This window comes from Phyllostomus hastatus, unplaced genomic scaffold, assembly GCF_019186645.2.
Source record: "Phyllostomus hastatus isolate PE091 unplaced genomic scaffold, TTU_PhHast_1.1 phas_contig_36, whole genome shotgun sequence".
NCBI classification, from domain to species: Eukaryota; Metazoa; Chordata; class Mammalia; order Chiroptera; family Phyllostomidae; genus Phyllostomus; species Phyllostomus hastatus.
In genome coordinates, this window is record NW_025333862.1 from 1,478,381 (window position 1) to 1,497,687 (window position 19,307).

At 37.0% G+C, this 19,307-nt stretch overlaps 1 protein-coding gene across 1 annotated transcript in view; it reads right to left on the reverse strand.

Moving 5' to 3' along the window:
- SPTA1 (spectrin alpha, erythrocytic 1) overlaps positions 1 to 19,307 on the reverse strand; it is a 181,203-nt gene that overhangs the window by 93,565 nt on the left and 68,331 nt on the right. The window contains exons 20-21 of the mRNA XM_045841426.1: positions 10,193 to 10,285; positions 8,120 to 8,257 (exon numbers count right to left, since the gene is read on the reverse strand). Of these exons, the coding sequence (XP_045697382.1) occupies positions 8,120 to 8,257; positions 10,193 to 10,285 (231 nt within the window). The remainder of the gene's footprint in view (positions 1 to 8,119; positions 8,258 to 10,192; positions 10,286 to 19,307) is intronic.

A 19,307-nucleotide genomic window follows, 5' to 3' on the forward strand; every position in this document is an offset into this window, starting at 1 on the left:
TATTGGAAGTCTTAGCCACAGCAATCAGTTAAGAAAAAGAAACAAAAATCACACAATGTGAAAAGGAGGAGGTAAAACTGTCACTGTTTTTAGATGACATGACAGTGTACAGAGAAAACCCTACAGACTCCACCAAAAAACTAATCAACCTAAAAAGTCAATATGACAAAACAACTGGATACAAAGTCAATATTCGGAAACCAAAGACATTTTTGTGCACTATTGGAAACCGCCCTACCTAGTTTCAGAAGTTATAACCCCCTCATGGCTAAGGCTGAGTAAAAGACCTTAGGACCATAAGACACTAAGGAGAAAAAGCTTATTCTATCAGCAGGGGCACAGCCTCTGCCCCCTTTACTTCACCCTGTTTGTCCCCGGGCAGATGGCTAGTTAGCCAATGATGGGTAAGATTCCTCAAGGGAGGGATGACCTAACACAGGCATGGTCATGGAGGAGCCATCAGGGAAGGACTTAGGAGACTATACAAAAGAAGTGATGGACCCTCACCACTGGGCTTTGTCATAGTGTGTGGCCTCACTCTAGCTGTAAGAAGTCTTCTAATCCCCTGGCTGCTCACATCCTCCACCTAACTTAAGCCTGAAACAATGCCAGAGGTGAGTGTGGCCCTATGCTAGAAAGGGTGGATTTCTGGGGACAATCAGACCTAAGAAAGAATGCACAAAATCCTGTGAAACCTGCTTTGCTAGAATACCCTCAATTTAAATGATAAGGATCCAAGCATAAAATGAGTTTGTTTCCCCAAAGTAGAGTGGGTTTTCTTTTTATGGCCCTTTGGCTATCTGACCCTGGCTCAGAATAAGCCCACATAGTTCTTTGAATGTTACCTATTGTTTGATCCCTGTTGCCTGACAATGATTGATGAGCTTTACCTATACGCCCTGTGTTCCTATGCAAATTAAACCCAAGAAAAGCCCATTGAGGAATAGACTCAAGTCCCTTCATCTTTGAGAGACTGGACACCTTTCTTCCCCATGCAGATCATGTCTTGGTAGAATTATTCTTATTCATAATGAGTGGAGGAGCTTTGCTGGACAAAGCTCCCCCACAGTACACCAAAAATGAAACATGAGAAACAGAAGTAAGGAAAAATATCCCATTTGCTATAGCAATAAGAAAAATAAAGTACCTAGGAATAAACCTAACCAAGAAGGTAAACAATCTGTACTCAGAAAACTACAGAACACTGAAGAAAGAAAATAAGGAAGACACAAACAAATGGAAGCATGTACCATGTTCATGGAATGGAAAAATTCACATCATTAAAATGCTCATACTACCCAAAACAACTTATAGATTCAATGTAATCCCTATTAAAAATCAATGGAATTTCACAGGTATAGAAAAAATATTTCAAAAATTAATATGGAACAAAAAATGACCCCAAATAGTCTCAGCAATTATAAGAAAGAAGAATAAAGTAGGAAGGATCATATTACCTGATATCAAGCTATATTACAAGTCCACTGTAATCAATGCAGTCTGGTATTGGCATAAGTACAGACATACAGTTCAAAGGATCAGAATAGAGAACCCAGAAATAAACCCAAGTCTCTATGGTCAATTAATATTCAACAAAGATGGCAGAAGCATAAAATGGAGTAAAAATAGCCTCTTCAAGAAATGGTGTTGGGAGAGCTGGATACCTCTATGCAAAAAAATATGAAACTCAATCACCAACTTACACCAAAACTAAATTCAAGGTGGATAAAATACTTAAATATAAGTTTCAACACCACAAAAGTCTTAGAGGAAAACATAGGCAGGAAACTCTCAGATATTCCATGCAGCAATATTTTCATTGATATATCCCCTACGGGATATAAAGGGAAAAAAGGGACATAAAGGAAAAAATAAACAAATGGGACCTCATCAATATAAAAAGCAGTGAAGAAAAGACCAGTAAAATGAAAAGGCAATCAACCATATGGGAAAATATATTTGCAAATGATATCTCAGACAAGGGTTTGATCTCCAAAATATACACAGAAATCACATGACTCCAGTCCAGGAAGACAAAGCAAGCAATTAAAAAATGGGCAAAAGATCTGAACAGTCACTTCTCAAAGAGAAGAAACTGACAGTAACCAGAGTGGAGGCAAGAGGGGATACTGGTTTTAAAAGTGGTTGGGTTGTCAAGGAACCTGTATAAAGGACACATGGACAAAGCCAAAAGCGGGTAAGATCAAAGGTGGCAAGTGGGGATATCTGGAGTGAGGGGGAGTGGTGGGTAGAAAATGGATACAACTGTACTTGAACAACAATGAAAAGAAAGAAAAAGAAAGAAAATTTTAAAAAGAATACAACTAAATACAGAATGGATTAAAATTTAAATGTAAGAACTGAAACCATAACTAGAAGAGAACATAGGCAGTAAAATCTCTGACATTTCTAGTAGCAATATTTTTTTCTGATATATCTTCCTGGGCAAAGGAAACAAAAGATAAATAAGCAACAGGACTACATCAAACTAGAAGGGTTTCACACAAAAAAGGAAAGTAAACAAAAAGACAACCTACTGAATGAGAGAAGATATTCACCAATGATACATCTAGTGAAAAGTAAATATCCAAAACTTATAAAAAACTCAGACAACTCAACCCCACCAAAACAAACAATATATTAAGAAATAGGCAGAGGACTTGAATAGGCAGTTCTCTAAAGAGGACAATAGCCAATACAAATGGCCAAGAGACATATGAAAAGATGCTCAACATTACTAATTATCAAAGAAAAGCATACTAAAACAATGAGATATAACCTCACATCTATCAAAATGCCCATCATAAATAAATCAACAAATGAAAAGGGTTAGCAAAAATGTGGAGAAAAGGAACCTGTTGCACTGTTGGTGGGAATGCAAATTGGTGCAACCACTATGGAAAATGTTATGGTGGTTCCTCAGCAAATAAAAAAATACAGCTTCCTTATGACCCAGCAATTTCCCTTCTAGGTATACATCCAGAGAAACACAAAACATTAATTTAAAAAGATACGTGCACCCTTGTTTCCATTTGTTTTTTTGCAGTGTGTGGTGCTTAGTGGAATGTGGACATATAAAGGAGCACATTTTAAAGTATATCACTGTCTAGCCACTGGCCTTTCTGTATACCTCAAACTACTACAAAATAATGACAAATTCCATGAAAGCCCTAGAGGAAAATTTAGGCAGGAAAATTTTAGATATCATTCAGCAATATTCTAACCAAGACATTCCCTAGAGCAAGAACAGACACTTCTCTAAGGAGAACATAGAGAGTGCTCAGAGGCTTATGAAAGTATGCTCAGCATCAGTAGTGATCAGAGAGACACAAATTAAAATCACAATGAGATACCACTTCACACCAGTCAGAATGTTCATTATAAACAAATCAAAAAAAAAAAAGTGCTGACAAGGTTGTAGAGAAAAGGGAACCCTACTACACTGTTGGTGGGAATGCAGGTTGGTGAAGCCACTGTGGAAAACAACATGGAATTTCCTAAAAAAAAACTAAAGATAAAACTGCCTTTCATTACAGTGATCCCACTACTGCTACTATATACCCTAAGAATCCTGAAACAGCAATTCAAAAGAACTTATATACCCCTCTGTCCAAAGCAGTGTTATTTACAATAGCCAGGTGCTGGAAGCAGCCTGAGTGCCTATCAGTAAATGAGTGGATAAAAAAAAAATATGGGACATTTACACAATGGAATACTATGCAGCAGAAAGAAAGAAGAAGTTCCTACCCTTTGCAACAGCATGGATGTAACTGGAGAGCATTATGCTAAGTGAAATACACCAGGTGGTAAAAGAGAAATACCATGGGATTTCATCTATAAGTGGAACCTAATAAAAGAAAACAAATGAGTAAAAAAGAACTAAAGACTTAGAAATAAAGAACAAACTGACAGTGACCAGAGAGGAAAGGAAGGGGAAAACAGTAAAAGGGGCAAGCAAAGAAACACAAATAGAGAACTCATGGGCACAGACAATGAAAGGGATTGACTGTGGGAGTGGGGGTGGATGGGGTAGGGCTGAGAAATGAGGAAAAATGTGGGAAAACTACAACTGAATAACAATAAATTAAAAAATATTTTATGAAAACACATAAAAATAAAAATATAGAAAATAGATAAATGAATAAAATGTGGTGTACACACAGGGTAGGGGAAAAGTAGGTTTACAATTTCTCATATGGAACATTCAATAATTAATAAACAATAATACAATAATAAACTGTGTTTGGCATACTCACATCTATAAACCCACTTTTGCTGCACTATGTATATAATAGAATATTACTTGGCCATCAAAGGAATGAAATCTTATCATTTATGACAACATGATTAGATCTACAGGTTATTAGGCTAAGTAAAATAAGTCATACTAGGAAAGACAATTACCACATTGTTTAATTTATATAAATATCAAAACAAATGACCAAACAGAACAGGAACAAATGCATCAATACAAAGAACAAACTGATGGTTGCCAGAGGGGAGGTTTTGGTGAACTGGATTAAAAAGATGAAGGTGTGGGAGGCAAAATATACTTTGCCTCTTCACACAACCAAAAGAAGGCCAACAACAAATTTAAAAGCAGAACATAACCAGAACTGTCAGAAAATCCAACTGTATGGAAGTCTGACAACCAAGAAGTTAAAGAAGAAATATTCATTCAGACTGGGAGAAGGGGCAGAGAGAGGCAGCCAGGGCACAGAGGACATGCAGCAAGGGATCTGCTGGACAACAGAACAGTCAAAGTGGACACTGGAAGACCAGGCATTCCCACATTGCATGCAAATAAGTAAGGAGGAACAGCTGAGGAGTTATGTGGACTCCCACCAGGGTTCCACATGGGAAAAGAAAACCTCAAAACCTCTGGCAGTGAAGACCTATGGAGGCTGTAATAGCAGGAGAAACTCCCAGTCTCATAGGAGAGTTCTTTGGAGAGACCCACAGGGCTCTACAATGTGCACAAACCCACCCATCCTGGAATCAGCACCAGAAAGGCCCAATATGCTCATGGTAGTGGGCAAAGTGACTGAAAGCTGGCAAGAGCCAAGCAACCTGCATTGTTTCCTCTGTCCCCTGAACCTCTATGCAGTGAAGTAGGTTCCCCCATCCTGGCAAATACCTAAGGCTCTGCCCCTTACAATGTAACAGGTGTGCTGAGACAAAGAAATATGGCCCAAATGAAAGAACAAATAAAAGCTACAAAAATAGAAGTAAGCAATGAAGAGATAACCAACCTATCAGATGCAGAATTCAAAACACTGGTAATCAGGATGTTCACAGAAATGGCTGAGTACAGTCCCAAAATACAGGAAAAAGTGAAGGCTATGCAAAGTGAAATAAAAAGTATATACAGGGAACTAACAGTGAAGGGGAAAAAACCATCAGCTGAATCAACAATTTGGAGCAGAAGCAAGAAATAAACATGCAACTAGAACAGTATGAAGAAACAGGAATTAAAAAAAAAATGAGGAGAGGCTTAGGAAACTCCAGGACAACTTTAAAAGTTACAACATCTGAATCATAGGGGTACTGGAAAGAGAATAGGAAGAGTAAGAAATTGAAAACTTATTTGAAAAAAAATCAAGGAGAATTTCACCAGTCTGGCAAAGAAAATAGACTTCCAGGAAGTCCAGGAAGCCCAGAGCGTCCCCAAAAAGTTGGACCCAAGAAAGCACTCACCAAGGCACATCATAATTACATTACCCAAGATTAAAGATAAGGAGAGAATTTTAAAAACAGAAAGAGAAAAGGAGACAGTTACCTACAAAGGAATTCCCATAAGACTCTCAGCTGATTTCTCAAAAGTAACCTTGCAGATAAGAAGGGCCTGGAAAGAGGTGTTCAAATCATGAAAGGCAAAGACTATATCCAAAATTATTCTATCCAGCAAAGCCATCATTTAGAATGGAAGGGCAGATAAAGTGCTTCCCAGATAAGGTCAAGTTAAAGGAGTTCATCATCGCCAAGCCCTTATTATATGAAAGGTTAAAGGGACTTATCTAAGAAAAAGAAGAAGATCAAAACTATGGGCAGTAAAATGATAACAAACATAACTATCAACAACTGAACCTAAAAAAAAATTCACAAAACTAAAACAAACTAAGCAGACAACTAGAGCAGGAACAGAATCACAGAAATGGAGATCACATGGAGGGTTATCAGTGAGGAGGGGGGAAAGGTACAGGGAATATGAAGGGTAAATGGTAGATACAAAATAGTTGGGGGAGGTTAAGAATGGTATAGGAAATGGAGAAGCCAAAGAACTTACATGTACTTTGCATGAACATGAACTAAGGGGTGGGGATGCTGGTAGGAAGGGGGTGCAGGGAGAAAAAGAATACAGGGGTGAAAAGAATGAAACAGTTGTAATAGCATAATAAAAAATATGTTTAAAATTTGAAAAAAGAAGTACAAAGTGGTACTTACAAAATAGTCATGTGAATGTATATTACAACCTAAGGAATATAGTCAATTATATTCTAGTAACTAAGTATGGTGAAAAGTGGGTTCTTGAAATATCATGAGAATTACATTGTAAATATATGATTGTCCAACCACTGTGCTCTACACCTAAAATTAATATAAAATAATATTGAATGTCAACTGTATTTGAATAATAATATTTAAAAATAAAAGATGCTTGTGGTGACAGCTTAAAAAAAGAAATACTATGGTTATCAATTTTCAGTCTTTATTGTTTTCTTGTATAAGTATTAAGACCTCAAACTTCCTTACCAAATTTAGCTGTAACCCCAGTATTCTCATTTAATTTTATTATTCAACTTCAAATACATTTGAGTTTCATTATGAAAAAAATAAAGAAAAATAAAGTTGACAAAGACTTACCTTGCTCAGGCTTATTCTAACCCCAGCCACTGTCTTTCCATTGCTAGGAACATTGGCATAGAAGTGGAACAAGACAACAGATGCAAAAGAGGCACAGTTTAATCCTTTAAATACATTAGAAAACTACCATTTATTGCTTATATGTTTCGAGGTTAATTACTTAAAATATTTGAGTCTTATATGAAAAGATGCTCAGCATCACTAGCCATCAAAGAGATGCAAATAAAAGCCACACTGAGAGACCACTTCACACTGGTTAGAATGGCCATCATAAACAAAGCAACAAACAAGTGTTGGAGAGGATGTGGAGAAAAAGGAACCCAGTACACTGTTGGTGGGAATGCAGACTAGTACAGCTGCTGTGGAAAACATCATGGAATTTCCTCAGAAAACTGAAAACAGAACTGCCTTTTGATGCATCAATTTCACTTCTGGGGTTATACCCTAAGAATACTGAAACATCAATTCAAAAGAACTTATGCACCCCAATGTTCATAGCAGCACAATTTACAATAGCCAAGAGCTGGAAGCAACCTAAGTGTCCATCAGTAAATGAATGGATCAAAAACTATGGTACATTTACATGAAGGAATACTACACAGCAGAAAGAAAGAAGGAGCTTTTTCCCTTTGCAGCAGCATGGATGGAACTGGAAAACTTTATGCTACATGAAATAATCCAGGTGGTGAAAGACAAATACCGTATGATCTCACCTATAAGTGGAATCTAATCAACAAAACAAATAAGCAAGCAAAATATAACCAGAGACACCGAAATGAAAAACAAAATGAAAGTAACCAGAGGGGAGGGAGAAGGGGATAACAGGGGGAAAAGGGGGAAGAGTTTTCAGGAACATCTATAAAGGACACATGGACAAACCCAAAGGGGAGTAGGATGGAGGGTGGGAAGTGGGGATGGCTGGGGTGGGTGTAGTTTTGGGGGGAAAATGGAGACAACTATACTTGAATGATAAGAACAAAATAAATAAATAAATATCAAAAAGTGACAGATGCAAAAAGCTTAAAAATATTTGCCTTCATTTTATTAATTTTAATTAATATTGTAATATCAAATGATATGTACAGCAATCTACACAATATCTGGAGAAAAGATAGTTTTAATATATTTTGGTTATTTAAGAGAGAACAACAGAAAAATGTTGACTGACCAAAATATGGATATCTGGCAAGATTGGGAGAGATGACTGTGGATGAACCACCTTGTTAACTGGAAGAATGTTAGAGGGCATATTCACCTTATTGATGGAACTGAGCAGAGTCAAGACATCATCTTTCTTCATGGTAACTTCTCGGGAGCTGCGGGCCTGGAAGTCGTATAAAGCCATAACTCTCTCTTCTTGAGCTACTTCTTTCACTGGTACAGCCTGTTGTTGCTAAATAAAAACAGGAATAAGACCATGTAAGTCACCCATTGGAAACATCTCTCTATAGAACCTAACAGTGGGGGGCTGTCTCTGGTCCTCACAGAGAAAGGAATCTCTGGCTAGTGCTTCTTAAGTGGCTGACAGTAACAATGAGAGATCACAACATGTCATTTTCAGAGATGCTGCTCCATCCTAACAATTCTCGGGGGTCAAGAAGGCTGGGCAATAAGAATATAGAGTGAGCAAGTGATTATGTACTTTGTTGGAAATACATTAAATGCTCTAAGCCACCAACTCTTAAAACAGGTATTAAATGATTATACACGTCAATGTTTCAGAATATTGTTTGAGAAAGTTAAAAGCCCATTATCTACTTATCATCACTTTTTCCATTTCCTGGGCCTCCACGAGTAATCCTTCTAACCTGTTAACGTTTAATATTATATAACAATGAACAGTGGACTTTCCTTTTAGACATGGATGATATACAGCACAAGAAAGGTCACAGAATTTTAAAAATTGATAACATGAGCTGAGATAAAATATATCTTGTATCTCCCTTTAGCAAGCAACCTGCTCTTCAAGGTAGCCCCTGAATTTTATTTTCTGCAAATATCATATCTCTGAGAGAATGAACAAAATAAACATTCCATAAGTAATGGCCACACATTCAGAGTAGTGATACAGGTGTACCACCCCTTACAGAATCCTCTGATTTTTTATCATTCAAGTATGGTGTTTTCTCATAACAAGCAGTGCTTAAATGTATCTGTTCTTGTTTAGGTACCCATTGTGCACAGCTTGGCAAAGAAGTTCCATCAATGTATATTGACTTGACAGAGTGAGTTTATGTCTTTTCTACTCCCAGTGTATAAGTTTCGAGCTTCTCAGTGGAAAGAATCATTTCAGTATAAGAAGTGTTTCTCTTTTCCATCTACACATAAAAAACACTGATATCATTTAGTGATTCCAGAGTCCTTGCTCTTCAAGACATTACTTTTCACTTTGCACCCTAACCATTCTCACATTCTTAACCATTTGCATTTCCTATATCCCAAATATACTTCTTTATTTTGTGCTTTGGTTCATTTTCTTTCTTATTTTATTGACCAAAAAATCCTTCTGCTTGTCTGCCCAGTAAACCACCTTTAAAAAAATAATTCAGATAAAGTGACATTAAAATTTTCCAATATTTTAGTGCTCATTTCAAAAAAATGAAATACTATTTTCTTTGACACCCTTTTTCCTGTTCATATATCTATTATATGCACTTATTTGTTTACATTTGTGATATTCTACAGACTGTAATTTTCATGCAAATCAGGATTATTTTTATTCATGCTCGCAGATGGTAGATATTTCACAAATGTTTATATATAAAAAAATAAGAAAAGAAGGAAAGGAATCAAAATATAATATATGAGGGAGAGATGTAAATTAAAGAAATAATAAAGAAAGAATAGTGAAAATATAAAAGGAAGATAAAAGAAAGCAAAAATACCACTTATTTAGAAATTCTTGTGTACTAAATCTCTTTGGATGCCATGAAGATGCTACAATTTCTGCATGTAAAGATCACAGAACTCCCTGGCTGGTGTAGCTCAGTGGATTGAGCACAGACTGCGAACCAAAGTGTCACAGGTTTGATTCCCAGTCAGGGTACATTCCTGGGTTGCATGCCATGACCCCCAGCAACCGCACATTGATGTTTCTCTCTTTCTCTCTCTCTCTCTCTCTCTCTCTCTCTCTCTCTCTCCCCCTCCCTCCCTCCCTTCCCTCTCTAAAAATAAATAATAAAAATAAACTATTTAAAAAGATCACAGAACTTACTATTTTCTTCACAACTGTATCCTGGTTTACAGAAAATAAAAATAAGTAATAAAGATAATTATTTTTTCTTAGTTGTGGGAATTGTGATTCTTGTTATTTCTAAGTTTTTCTTACCTGGCAGGTTTCTGCCAGATCCCGTAGAGCTTGCATACTGTTTCCAAATGCATTAAGATCCACTAGGAAGGCTTCATGCTTCTTTACAAGTACCTGGATTTGTTGATGGAAAGATCATCAGAAACAATCTAGAAAAATCAGTAAGCATCCTGGGGGATGCTCCAAGTATTACTTTGGATTATTCTAGTTGTCCTAATCCCTGGTAAGAGATATATTTTTATTTAATATAAGTATTTTAATCCTATATTTATAAATATGAAGAAAACAGAGGTTAAAAATAAATAACTCTTACATTTTGCAACAGGATGATTGGGCCTGGAGAATATTATGCTAGGTGAATTAAGTCAGTCAGTGAAAGAAACATATCACATGATCTCACTCATATGTGGAATCAAATAAACATAATAAACTAATGAACAAAATAGAAACAGAAGCTTAGATACATAAAACAGACTGACAGCTGCCAGAAAGGAGGTGGGAGAATGGGATGAAAGGTGGTAAAAGGATTATCCAAAGAATAATTATTGACAACCCATAGACATGGACAACCATGTGTGGATCAACTTGGTGAGGGGAGAGGGCGGGACTAGGGAGAGGTGAGGAAAGGGAGAAAAAGTGGGAACAACTTAATAGTTTAAACAATTAAAAAAGAGTGTTCATGGAGATAATACAAAGCATTAAAGTTCTGAAATAAGGAGTAATGAAAATACAAAAATGTGTAATAAATGACTTAACATGTATTAGTTGATTAGATAGCAGTGAAACTCTTAAGGGTTTAGATTTGGAGGCACTAGGAACTTACAGTGTGAAAGAAATCTGGGTCTTGTAGGAGAGTGCGGGTCAGTTTTGATCCAATGTTGTATATTCATCATATGATAGTAAATTATATTCTCTGCATTTAAGGACTAACGATATTCTGAACTTGTTTTTATATTAATAAGAGGTTTAGATTGATAGCCAAATATTGAACTATAGTTATTATATTCCATCCATTTTAATGACAAAGTTTTAGAGATGAATTATGGTGGTGGTTGCACAGCAGTGTAAATGTACCTAATGCCACTGAACTGTGCACTTACAAATGGTTAAAATGGGAGAGATCAAAGATGGCAGAGGAGTAAGTGGAAGCTCTACTAACCTCCTCCCAGGACCAATCTGGAATTATAACTAAATTGTGGAGAAATCCAGAATAAGCAATTGAACAATAGCAAGAGAGAAGACGTATACCCATGAACAGACAGAAGAAACAGCTTCACCACATGACTGGTACAGAGTGCAGAACAGAGAGCTGAATAGGCTTCCATGGGCATCAGCTGAAGTGCTGGAAAAATATTTCAGTGGCTTGGGGGATGCCCCTGAGAAATGTGGATTCTGAACCCCAAGCTGGCCTCCTCAGCCTATAGCACCAGAGCTGGAAGAGTACTCAGATAACATCCAATGGTGAAAAGCAGCAGAGTTTCTCTCTGCCAGGGACAAACAGCTGGAGAGGTAAAGACTCTTTTAAAGGGCCAATGCATAAATTTTAATTTGCAGCCACTTACTTTGGGCTCTGGAAAAGGGAGGGCAAAGAGGAATAGACACTTGAAGGGAGATTTGGGCTGGTGGATTTGAGGAGAGAACTGAGAGAGCAGTGGCCAGGATCCTGTTGCTTAGTCATCCCCCTACTGTGGGAGCCCTCTTGCTCAGGGAGACCACACCCTCCTAGTGGCATCAGCTTGAGGGGAAGCAATAGCTTCACCCACAGAAATTACTCTTCCCCACCCTGTGGTGCTTAAGCCTAACTGCTGATTACAGGGTGACTAGACTGACAACTGAAGAAGTCAGCCATAGACCGTGGATCCCTGGTAGTCTTGAACAGGCTACCAAAGGTCAAACTGGGACACCTCCTGACATCACCAGAGGCAGAAACAGAAAAAAAAACAGTAGTAAATACTAGATGCTACTGAGAAGAAATCCACCATGGTCTACTTCTTTGATTTGTGATATTTTCTCTCTTGCATAGTTTTTAACACCCACTTCTTATCCTTCAAGTTTGTGCATATTAAGTCAATAGATTTTCTATTATAGTTTATTTCAAATCTCCTATTTTGCTTCTCCTTTATTTTACCCCATTGCCCCTTCTCACTTTGTCTTCTCTTTTTTGTTTTAAATTTTATTTTCTTTCTTGCTACAACTTATTTTCATTCAGCACCCTTAGTATTTCTCCCTGTTCCAGCCTCTCAAAACCATTTTTCTTCTCATTGCTCATCTCACATTACTTTTCTTGCTCTTAAAATATTTGTGTTCTTTCTCCATCTTTATCATATTTGTTTGTTTGTTTTGTGAAGTGTTTTTTATTGCATTTATTTAATTTTATCTCTAGATGTTCACCATTTTGGTATTTCAAATCACAAATTTTACAGTTGTCCTCTCCTACTCCATTCTGCCTTCCTCCTGCACTTTCTTTTTTTGTCTCAAATTTTAATTTTTCCTTGTCTAATCTTGGTTTTTATTCCTCACTCAGTATTCTTTCTCCCACTATCATCTCAAAATCATTCCCCTTCCTCTACAAATCTCTGAAGCTTTTCCTACTTTGTTTTCACCCTCTTACTCCCATCACACCTATACAAATGTTAGAGGAGGAGGGAGAGGGATATTAAGGGATAATGTGGGGGGCCATCAAAAAACATGTATGAAAGACACATGGACAAAGCCAAAGGGGTTGGATTCAAGTGTAAGATGTGGAGATGGGTGGGGAGGAGGGCATGGTAGGGTGAAAATGGAGACAACTGTGCTTAAATAACAATAACTTTTTTTAATGTTAGTTAATTTGATGTTGATAGTTCTGTGCTGGATCTTTTTATCCAATTTGGTTCTTATATATTTTTATTTATTTGTTTACTTTTTTCTTTTTCTTTCTCTCTCTCTCACTTTATTTTTTTATTTCCATTTAAACCTAATACTACATGATCCCCTTCTCTTACTCCATTCCACCTTCTTCATTCCCTTTGTTATTTATGATGTAAATTTATCTTTATTTCTGTGTCTGCCTCCACTTTCCTACTCTTATTACTGATCTTCTCTCTACCCTCCCCAAATCATTTTTTGAGTTAGTCATCTCATATTCTTTTTTCATTTATTACAATAATCTTAATCTATTTACACCCTTATTAATACTGGCTCACTCGCTGTTGATAGTGTGGTTGTGGGTGGGGTTTATTTTTGAAGGTTTGGAATTGTTACCTGGGTTGTGTGGTTTTGATTGGGCAGTACCAACACAACAGCATGCAAGATGTAGAGGGCAGAGTGACTCTCAGTCAGAGAACCAGAGGAAAGTATCAACCACAGAATGACTCAACAATCAAAACTCAATTACAATCAGAAAGCCTACATAAATGGCAAAAAGTCTTCCCAAGAGCATCAAACCGAGGAGATCAAGTAGACTGCACCACTGAATCTCACAGGTCTCCTACTGTGGAAGTTCATGCCAGAAAGACAGGAAGTCAAAGCAGATCAATCTAAGAAGCAGAGGCTAGCAAGAAGAGTACCCGCTAAAATAAGAAGACAAAGAAATAACCCTAATCAAAAGGAAAGGAGGAACCCCCAGAAAAGGTGCTAAATGAAATCGAGGCAAGTAAATTATCAGACACTGAATTCAAAATAATAGTTATAGTGATGCTCGTGAGCTCAGTGAGAACTACAAAGACCTACAGGGAAGGTACAAGGAATTTACTGAAAAATACATTGGCATGAAAAAAGACATAGAAACAATTGATAGGATCTAGGAGAAAATGAATAATACAATTTCTGAGTTAAAGAACACAGTAGAAGGAGTTAAAAGCAGGCTACTTGAAGCAGAGGATCAAATCAGTGAGATGGAAGGCAAGGGAGAAAAAAAAATTCCCAAAGCAACAAAATGAAAAAGACTCAAAAAGTATGAAAAGAGTTTAAGGGAGTTGAAAGACAATATGAAATGTAGTAATATCCATATCATAGGAATAACAGAAAAAGAATAAGAGGAGCAAGGCATAGAAAACCTGTTTAAGAAAGTAATGACAGAAAACTTCCCTAACTTGATGAGGGAAAAAATCATGTGAGTCTAGGAAACACAGAGGTTCCCAATCAAAATGAACACAAAGAGGCCCACTCCAAGATACATCATAATTAAAATGGAAAATTTTAAAGATGAAGGAAGAATATTAAAGTCAGCAAGGGAGGAACAGCTAGTAAAATACAAGGGATCCTTGAAAATTTTATTAGCTGACTATTCAACAGAAACCCTACAAGCCAAAAGGGAATAGCAAGAAATTCAAAGTAATAAAAAGCAAAGGCCTGCAAACAAGACTATTCTACACAGCAAGACTCACATTTGAAATGGAAGGCAAAATAAAGAGCTTCTCAGGAACCACCCCCCTCCCCAAAAGCTAAAAGAACCCATCTTTACCAAAAACAACATTATAAGAGATGCTAAAGGGACTGCTTTAAGAAGATGAAGAAAAAGTGAGAGCGATGAAGACAGGTACAACAGGAAAAAATGCAATGAATAAGTACCTATCAATAATAACATTAAATGTAAATAGATTAAATGCTCCAATCAAAAGACACAGGGTAGATGAATGGATAACAATGATCCTCATATGTGCTGTCTACAAGTTACTAACCTCAGAACAAATGATCTACACAGACTGAAAGTGAAGGGCTGGAAAAATATTTCAAGCAAATGGACTGAAAAAAAGAAGCTGGGGTAGCAATAATTTATTAGTCAAAACAGCATTTAAAACGAAGTCCACAAAAAGAGACAATGGAGGATACTATATAATACATAAGGGAAAAAATCCAACAAGAAGCTATAAACCTTGTAAATTTATATGAACCTAACATAGAAGCAGCAAAATATATAAGGAAAATCTTGGAGGTCTTCAAGAAAGATATCCAGGACTTCCAGCCAAGATGGAGACATAGGTAGACTCACTGTGCTTCCTCACACAACCAAAAGGACAATAACAATTTAAAAACAAACAAACAAACAAACAAACAACCAGAACTGACACAAAACTGAACTGTGTGGAAGTCTGACAACCAACGAGTTAGAGAAGACATATTCATCCAGACCTGTAGGAGGGGCAGAGACAAGCTGTTTTGAGAGGACTCATGGCAAAGCAGTGGCTAGAGGACCAGGGCAGGTGAGGTGGCGGCAGCAGATCCAGTGAGGCAGCAGGTAGTGGAGTGGGGAGCAAAGGCTGCAGCTGGCCGGCAAGGCAGCAGCTAGCAGACCCAGCCACATGGCAGATTGTGGACTGGGTGGTCCCCCATTCTCCCACAGATAAACCGGGAGGAACAACTAGGGAGGGAAACAGACCCCAAAACCCAGGGCTCCTGCACAGGGAAATAAAGCCTCAAACCACTGAAAACACCTGTGGGGTTTCAATCTCTCCAAACAGGAGTTTGTTGGAGAGACCCATGGGGTCCTAGAATGTACAAAAGCCCACCCAAATGAGAGTCAGCACCAGAAGGGCCCAATTTGCTTGTGGGAAGCAGAGGAAGTGACTGAAAGCTGGCAGAGAGCAGAGCAAGCACCAGTTACTTCGTGGACCAACACCCCCACACACAGCATCAGAACACAGCAATGTGGGTTACTCTACCCTGGTGAACACCTATGGCTCTTCCCCTCACTATGTACCAGGCACATCAAGACAAAATAAATGGCCCAAATTAAAGAACAGATCAAAGCTCCAGAACAAATACAACTAAGCAATGAAAAGATAGCCAACCTATCAGATGCACAGCTCAAAACACTGGTAATCAGGATGCTCACAGAATTGGTTGAATTTGGTCACAAATTACATGAAATAATGAAGGCTACACTAAGTGAAATAAAGGAAAATGTACAGTGAACCAATAATGATGGGAAGGAAACCGGGACACAAATCAATGGTGTGGACCAGAAGGAAGAAAGAAACATCCAGCCAGAAAAGAAGGAGGAAACAAGAATTCAAAAACATCAGGAGAGGCTTAGGAACCTCCAGGACATCTTTAAAGATTCCAACATCTGAATTATAGGGGTACCAGAAAGAGAAGAGGAAGAGAAACAAGTGGAAAAGTTATTTGAACAAATAATAAAGGAGAACTTCCCCAATCTGGCAAAGGAAATAGACTTTCAGAAAGTCCAGGAAGTTTAGAGAGTCCCAAAGAAGTTGGATCCAAGGAGGAACACCAAGGCACATCATAATTAGGTTACCCAAGATTAGAAATAAAGAGAGAATCTCAGAAGCAGCAAAAAAAGAGAAGATAGTTACCTACAAAAAGGAGTTCCCATAAGACTGTCAGCTGATTTCTCAAAAGAGACCCTGCAGACAAGAAGAGGCTGGAAAGAAGTATTCCAAGTTATGAAAGGCAAGGGCCTAGATCCAAGATTGCTCTCTCCAGCAAAGCTTTCATTTAGAAATGGAGACAGATAAAGTGCTTCTCAAATAAGGTCAAGTTAAAGGAGTTCATCATCACTAAGCCCTTATTACATGAAATGATAAAGGGACTTATCTAAGAAAAAGAAGATAAAAAATTAGGAACAGTAAAATGACAACAAAGTCACAGTTATTAACAACTACACCTAAAACAAAAACAAAGCAAACTAAGCAAACAACTGGAACAGGAACAGAACCACAGAAATGGATATCACATGGAGGGTTATCAACAGGGGAGTGGGAAGGGGAGAGAGGGGAAAAAGGTACAGAGAATGAGTAGCATAGATGGTAGGTAGAAAATAGACAGGGGGAAGGTAAGAATAGTATAGGAAATGTAGAAGCCAAATAACTTATATGTACGACCCATAGACATGAACTAAAGGTGGGGGAGATATGGGAGGGAGGGGGTGTGCAGGAGGGAGGGGAGTGAAGAGGGGGAAATGGGACAACTGTAATAGCATAATCAATAAAATATATTCAAAAAAAGAAAGATATCAACAAAAACACACTCATAGTAGTGGATTTTAACACCCCATTGTTAACAATGGGTAGATCTTTTAAGCAAAGAATCAACAAAGATATTGTGGCATTGAACAACACTCTACATCAAATAGACTTCATTGATATATACAGAAACTTTCAAACAAAAGAAGCAAAATATACAGTCTTTTAAATGCACAGGAGACAATTTAAAAGCTAGACTTCATGGTAGGTCACAAAAGAAGCCTCAACAATCTTAAGTAAAATTGTAATTATACCAAGTATCTTCTCACATCACACTGGCTTGAAACTTGAAACCAACCTCAAGGAAAAAGACCGAAAAACATTAAAATCCATGGGGACTGAATAACTGGCTATTAAATAATGAATGGGTTAAAGTTACATATAGGAAGAAACAAAAAAATTTTGCAAACAAATGAAAATGAACATACAACATCCCCAAATCTATGTGACACAGTAAGGGCAGTCCTAAGAAGGAATTTCATAGCAATACAGGACTACCCAGAAAAGCTAGAAACATTTCAAATAAACAACATAACCCTACATCTACAAAAATATGGAGGAACAACAACAAAGTACAAAGAGGATAGATGAAAGGAAATATTCAAGATGGGGTCAGAATTAAATGACATAGAGACTAAAAGAAAAATTCAAAGCATCAAATCCAGGAGTAAGTTTTCTGAAAAGATAAACAAAATCAATAAACCTTTAACCAGACTCATGAAAGAAAAAAAAAGAAAGAAAGAAAGAAAGAGAAAGAAAGAAAGAAAGAAAAAACCCAAATAATGAAATCAGAACAGAAAGAGAATAAATTAAAAATGATACCACAGAAATATAAAGGATTGTAAGAAATTACTATGAACAACAAAATTCCAAGAAATTTGATACTCTGGGAAAATTGGATAAATTTATAGAATATATATCTTCCAAATCAAAGACAAGAAGAAGCAGAAAGCCTGAATAAATGAATAAAAATTAGTGAAATTGAAGCAGTGTTCAAAAAATTCCTAGCATATAAAAGACCTGTGAATGGCTTCACAGTCATATTATACCAAACATTTAGGTAAAGCTTACTCCTATCTCTCTCAAACTAATCCAAACTTTCAAGAAGAAGGAAGATTGCCAAATTCTTTTAATGAGGCCAGTATTATCCTAATTCCAAAACCAGGAAAAGACACAGCAAAGAGAGAAAGTTGCAGGGCAATACTGTGGATGAATATAGATGTGAAAATCCTCAATGAAATATTGGCAAACTGGATTAAGCGATATATTGAAAAAGCCATACACCAAGATCAAGTGGGATTCACTCCAGGGATGCAAGGATGGTATAATATTCACAAATCAACAAACATAATACACCATATAAAGAAAAAGAAAGACAAAAATTGCATGATCATATCAATAAATGCTGGAAAAGCATTTAATAAAATACAGCACCCATCCATTATAAAAATACTCAGAAAAGTGGCAATAGAAGAAGAATACTTCAACATAATAAAGACCATATATGAAAAACCTAGAGATAACACCATGCTCAACAGGCAAAAACTAAAAGCTCTCCCAGGATCAGGAAAAAGAGAAGGAAGTCTGCTTTGACAAATGTTATCCAACATAATATGGATGTTCTATCCACAGTGGTCAGACAAGAAAAGAAATAACAAGCCTACAAATTGAAAAGGAGGAAATAAAAGTGTTATTGTTTGCAGTGACATGACAGTAAAGATAGAAAACCCTATAGGTTACACCAAACAACTCCCTGACCTAATAAGTGAATTTGACAAAATAGAAGGATGTAAAGTCAATACTCAGAAACTGAAGGCATTTTTATACAACAGCGCAATATCAGAAACAGAAACTAGAAAAAAATTCTGTTTACTAGAGCAACAAGAAAAATAACGTACTGTAGGAAAAGATGCTCAGCAACACTAGCTATCAGAGAGATGCAAATTAAAACCACAATGAGATACCACTTCACATCAGTGAGAATGGCCATCATAAACAAAACAACAAACAACAAGGATTGGGGAGGATGTGGGAAAAAAAGGCATCCTTGTGCACTGTTGCTGGGAATGCAGGCTGGTATAGCCATGATGGAAAACAGTATGGAATTGCCTTTTGACCCAAAAATTCCACTGCTGGCATTATACCCTAAGAACCCTGAAACACTAAATCAA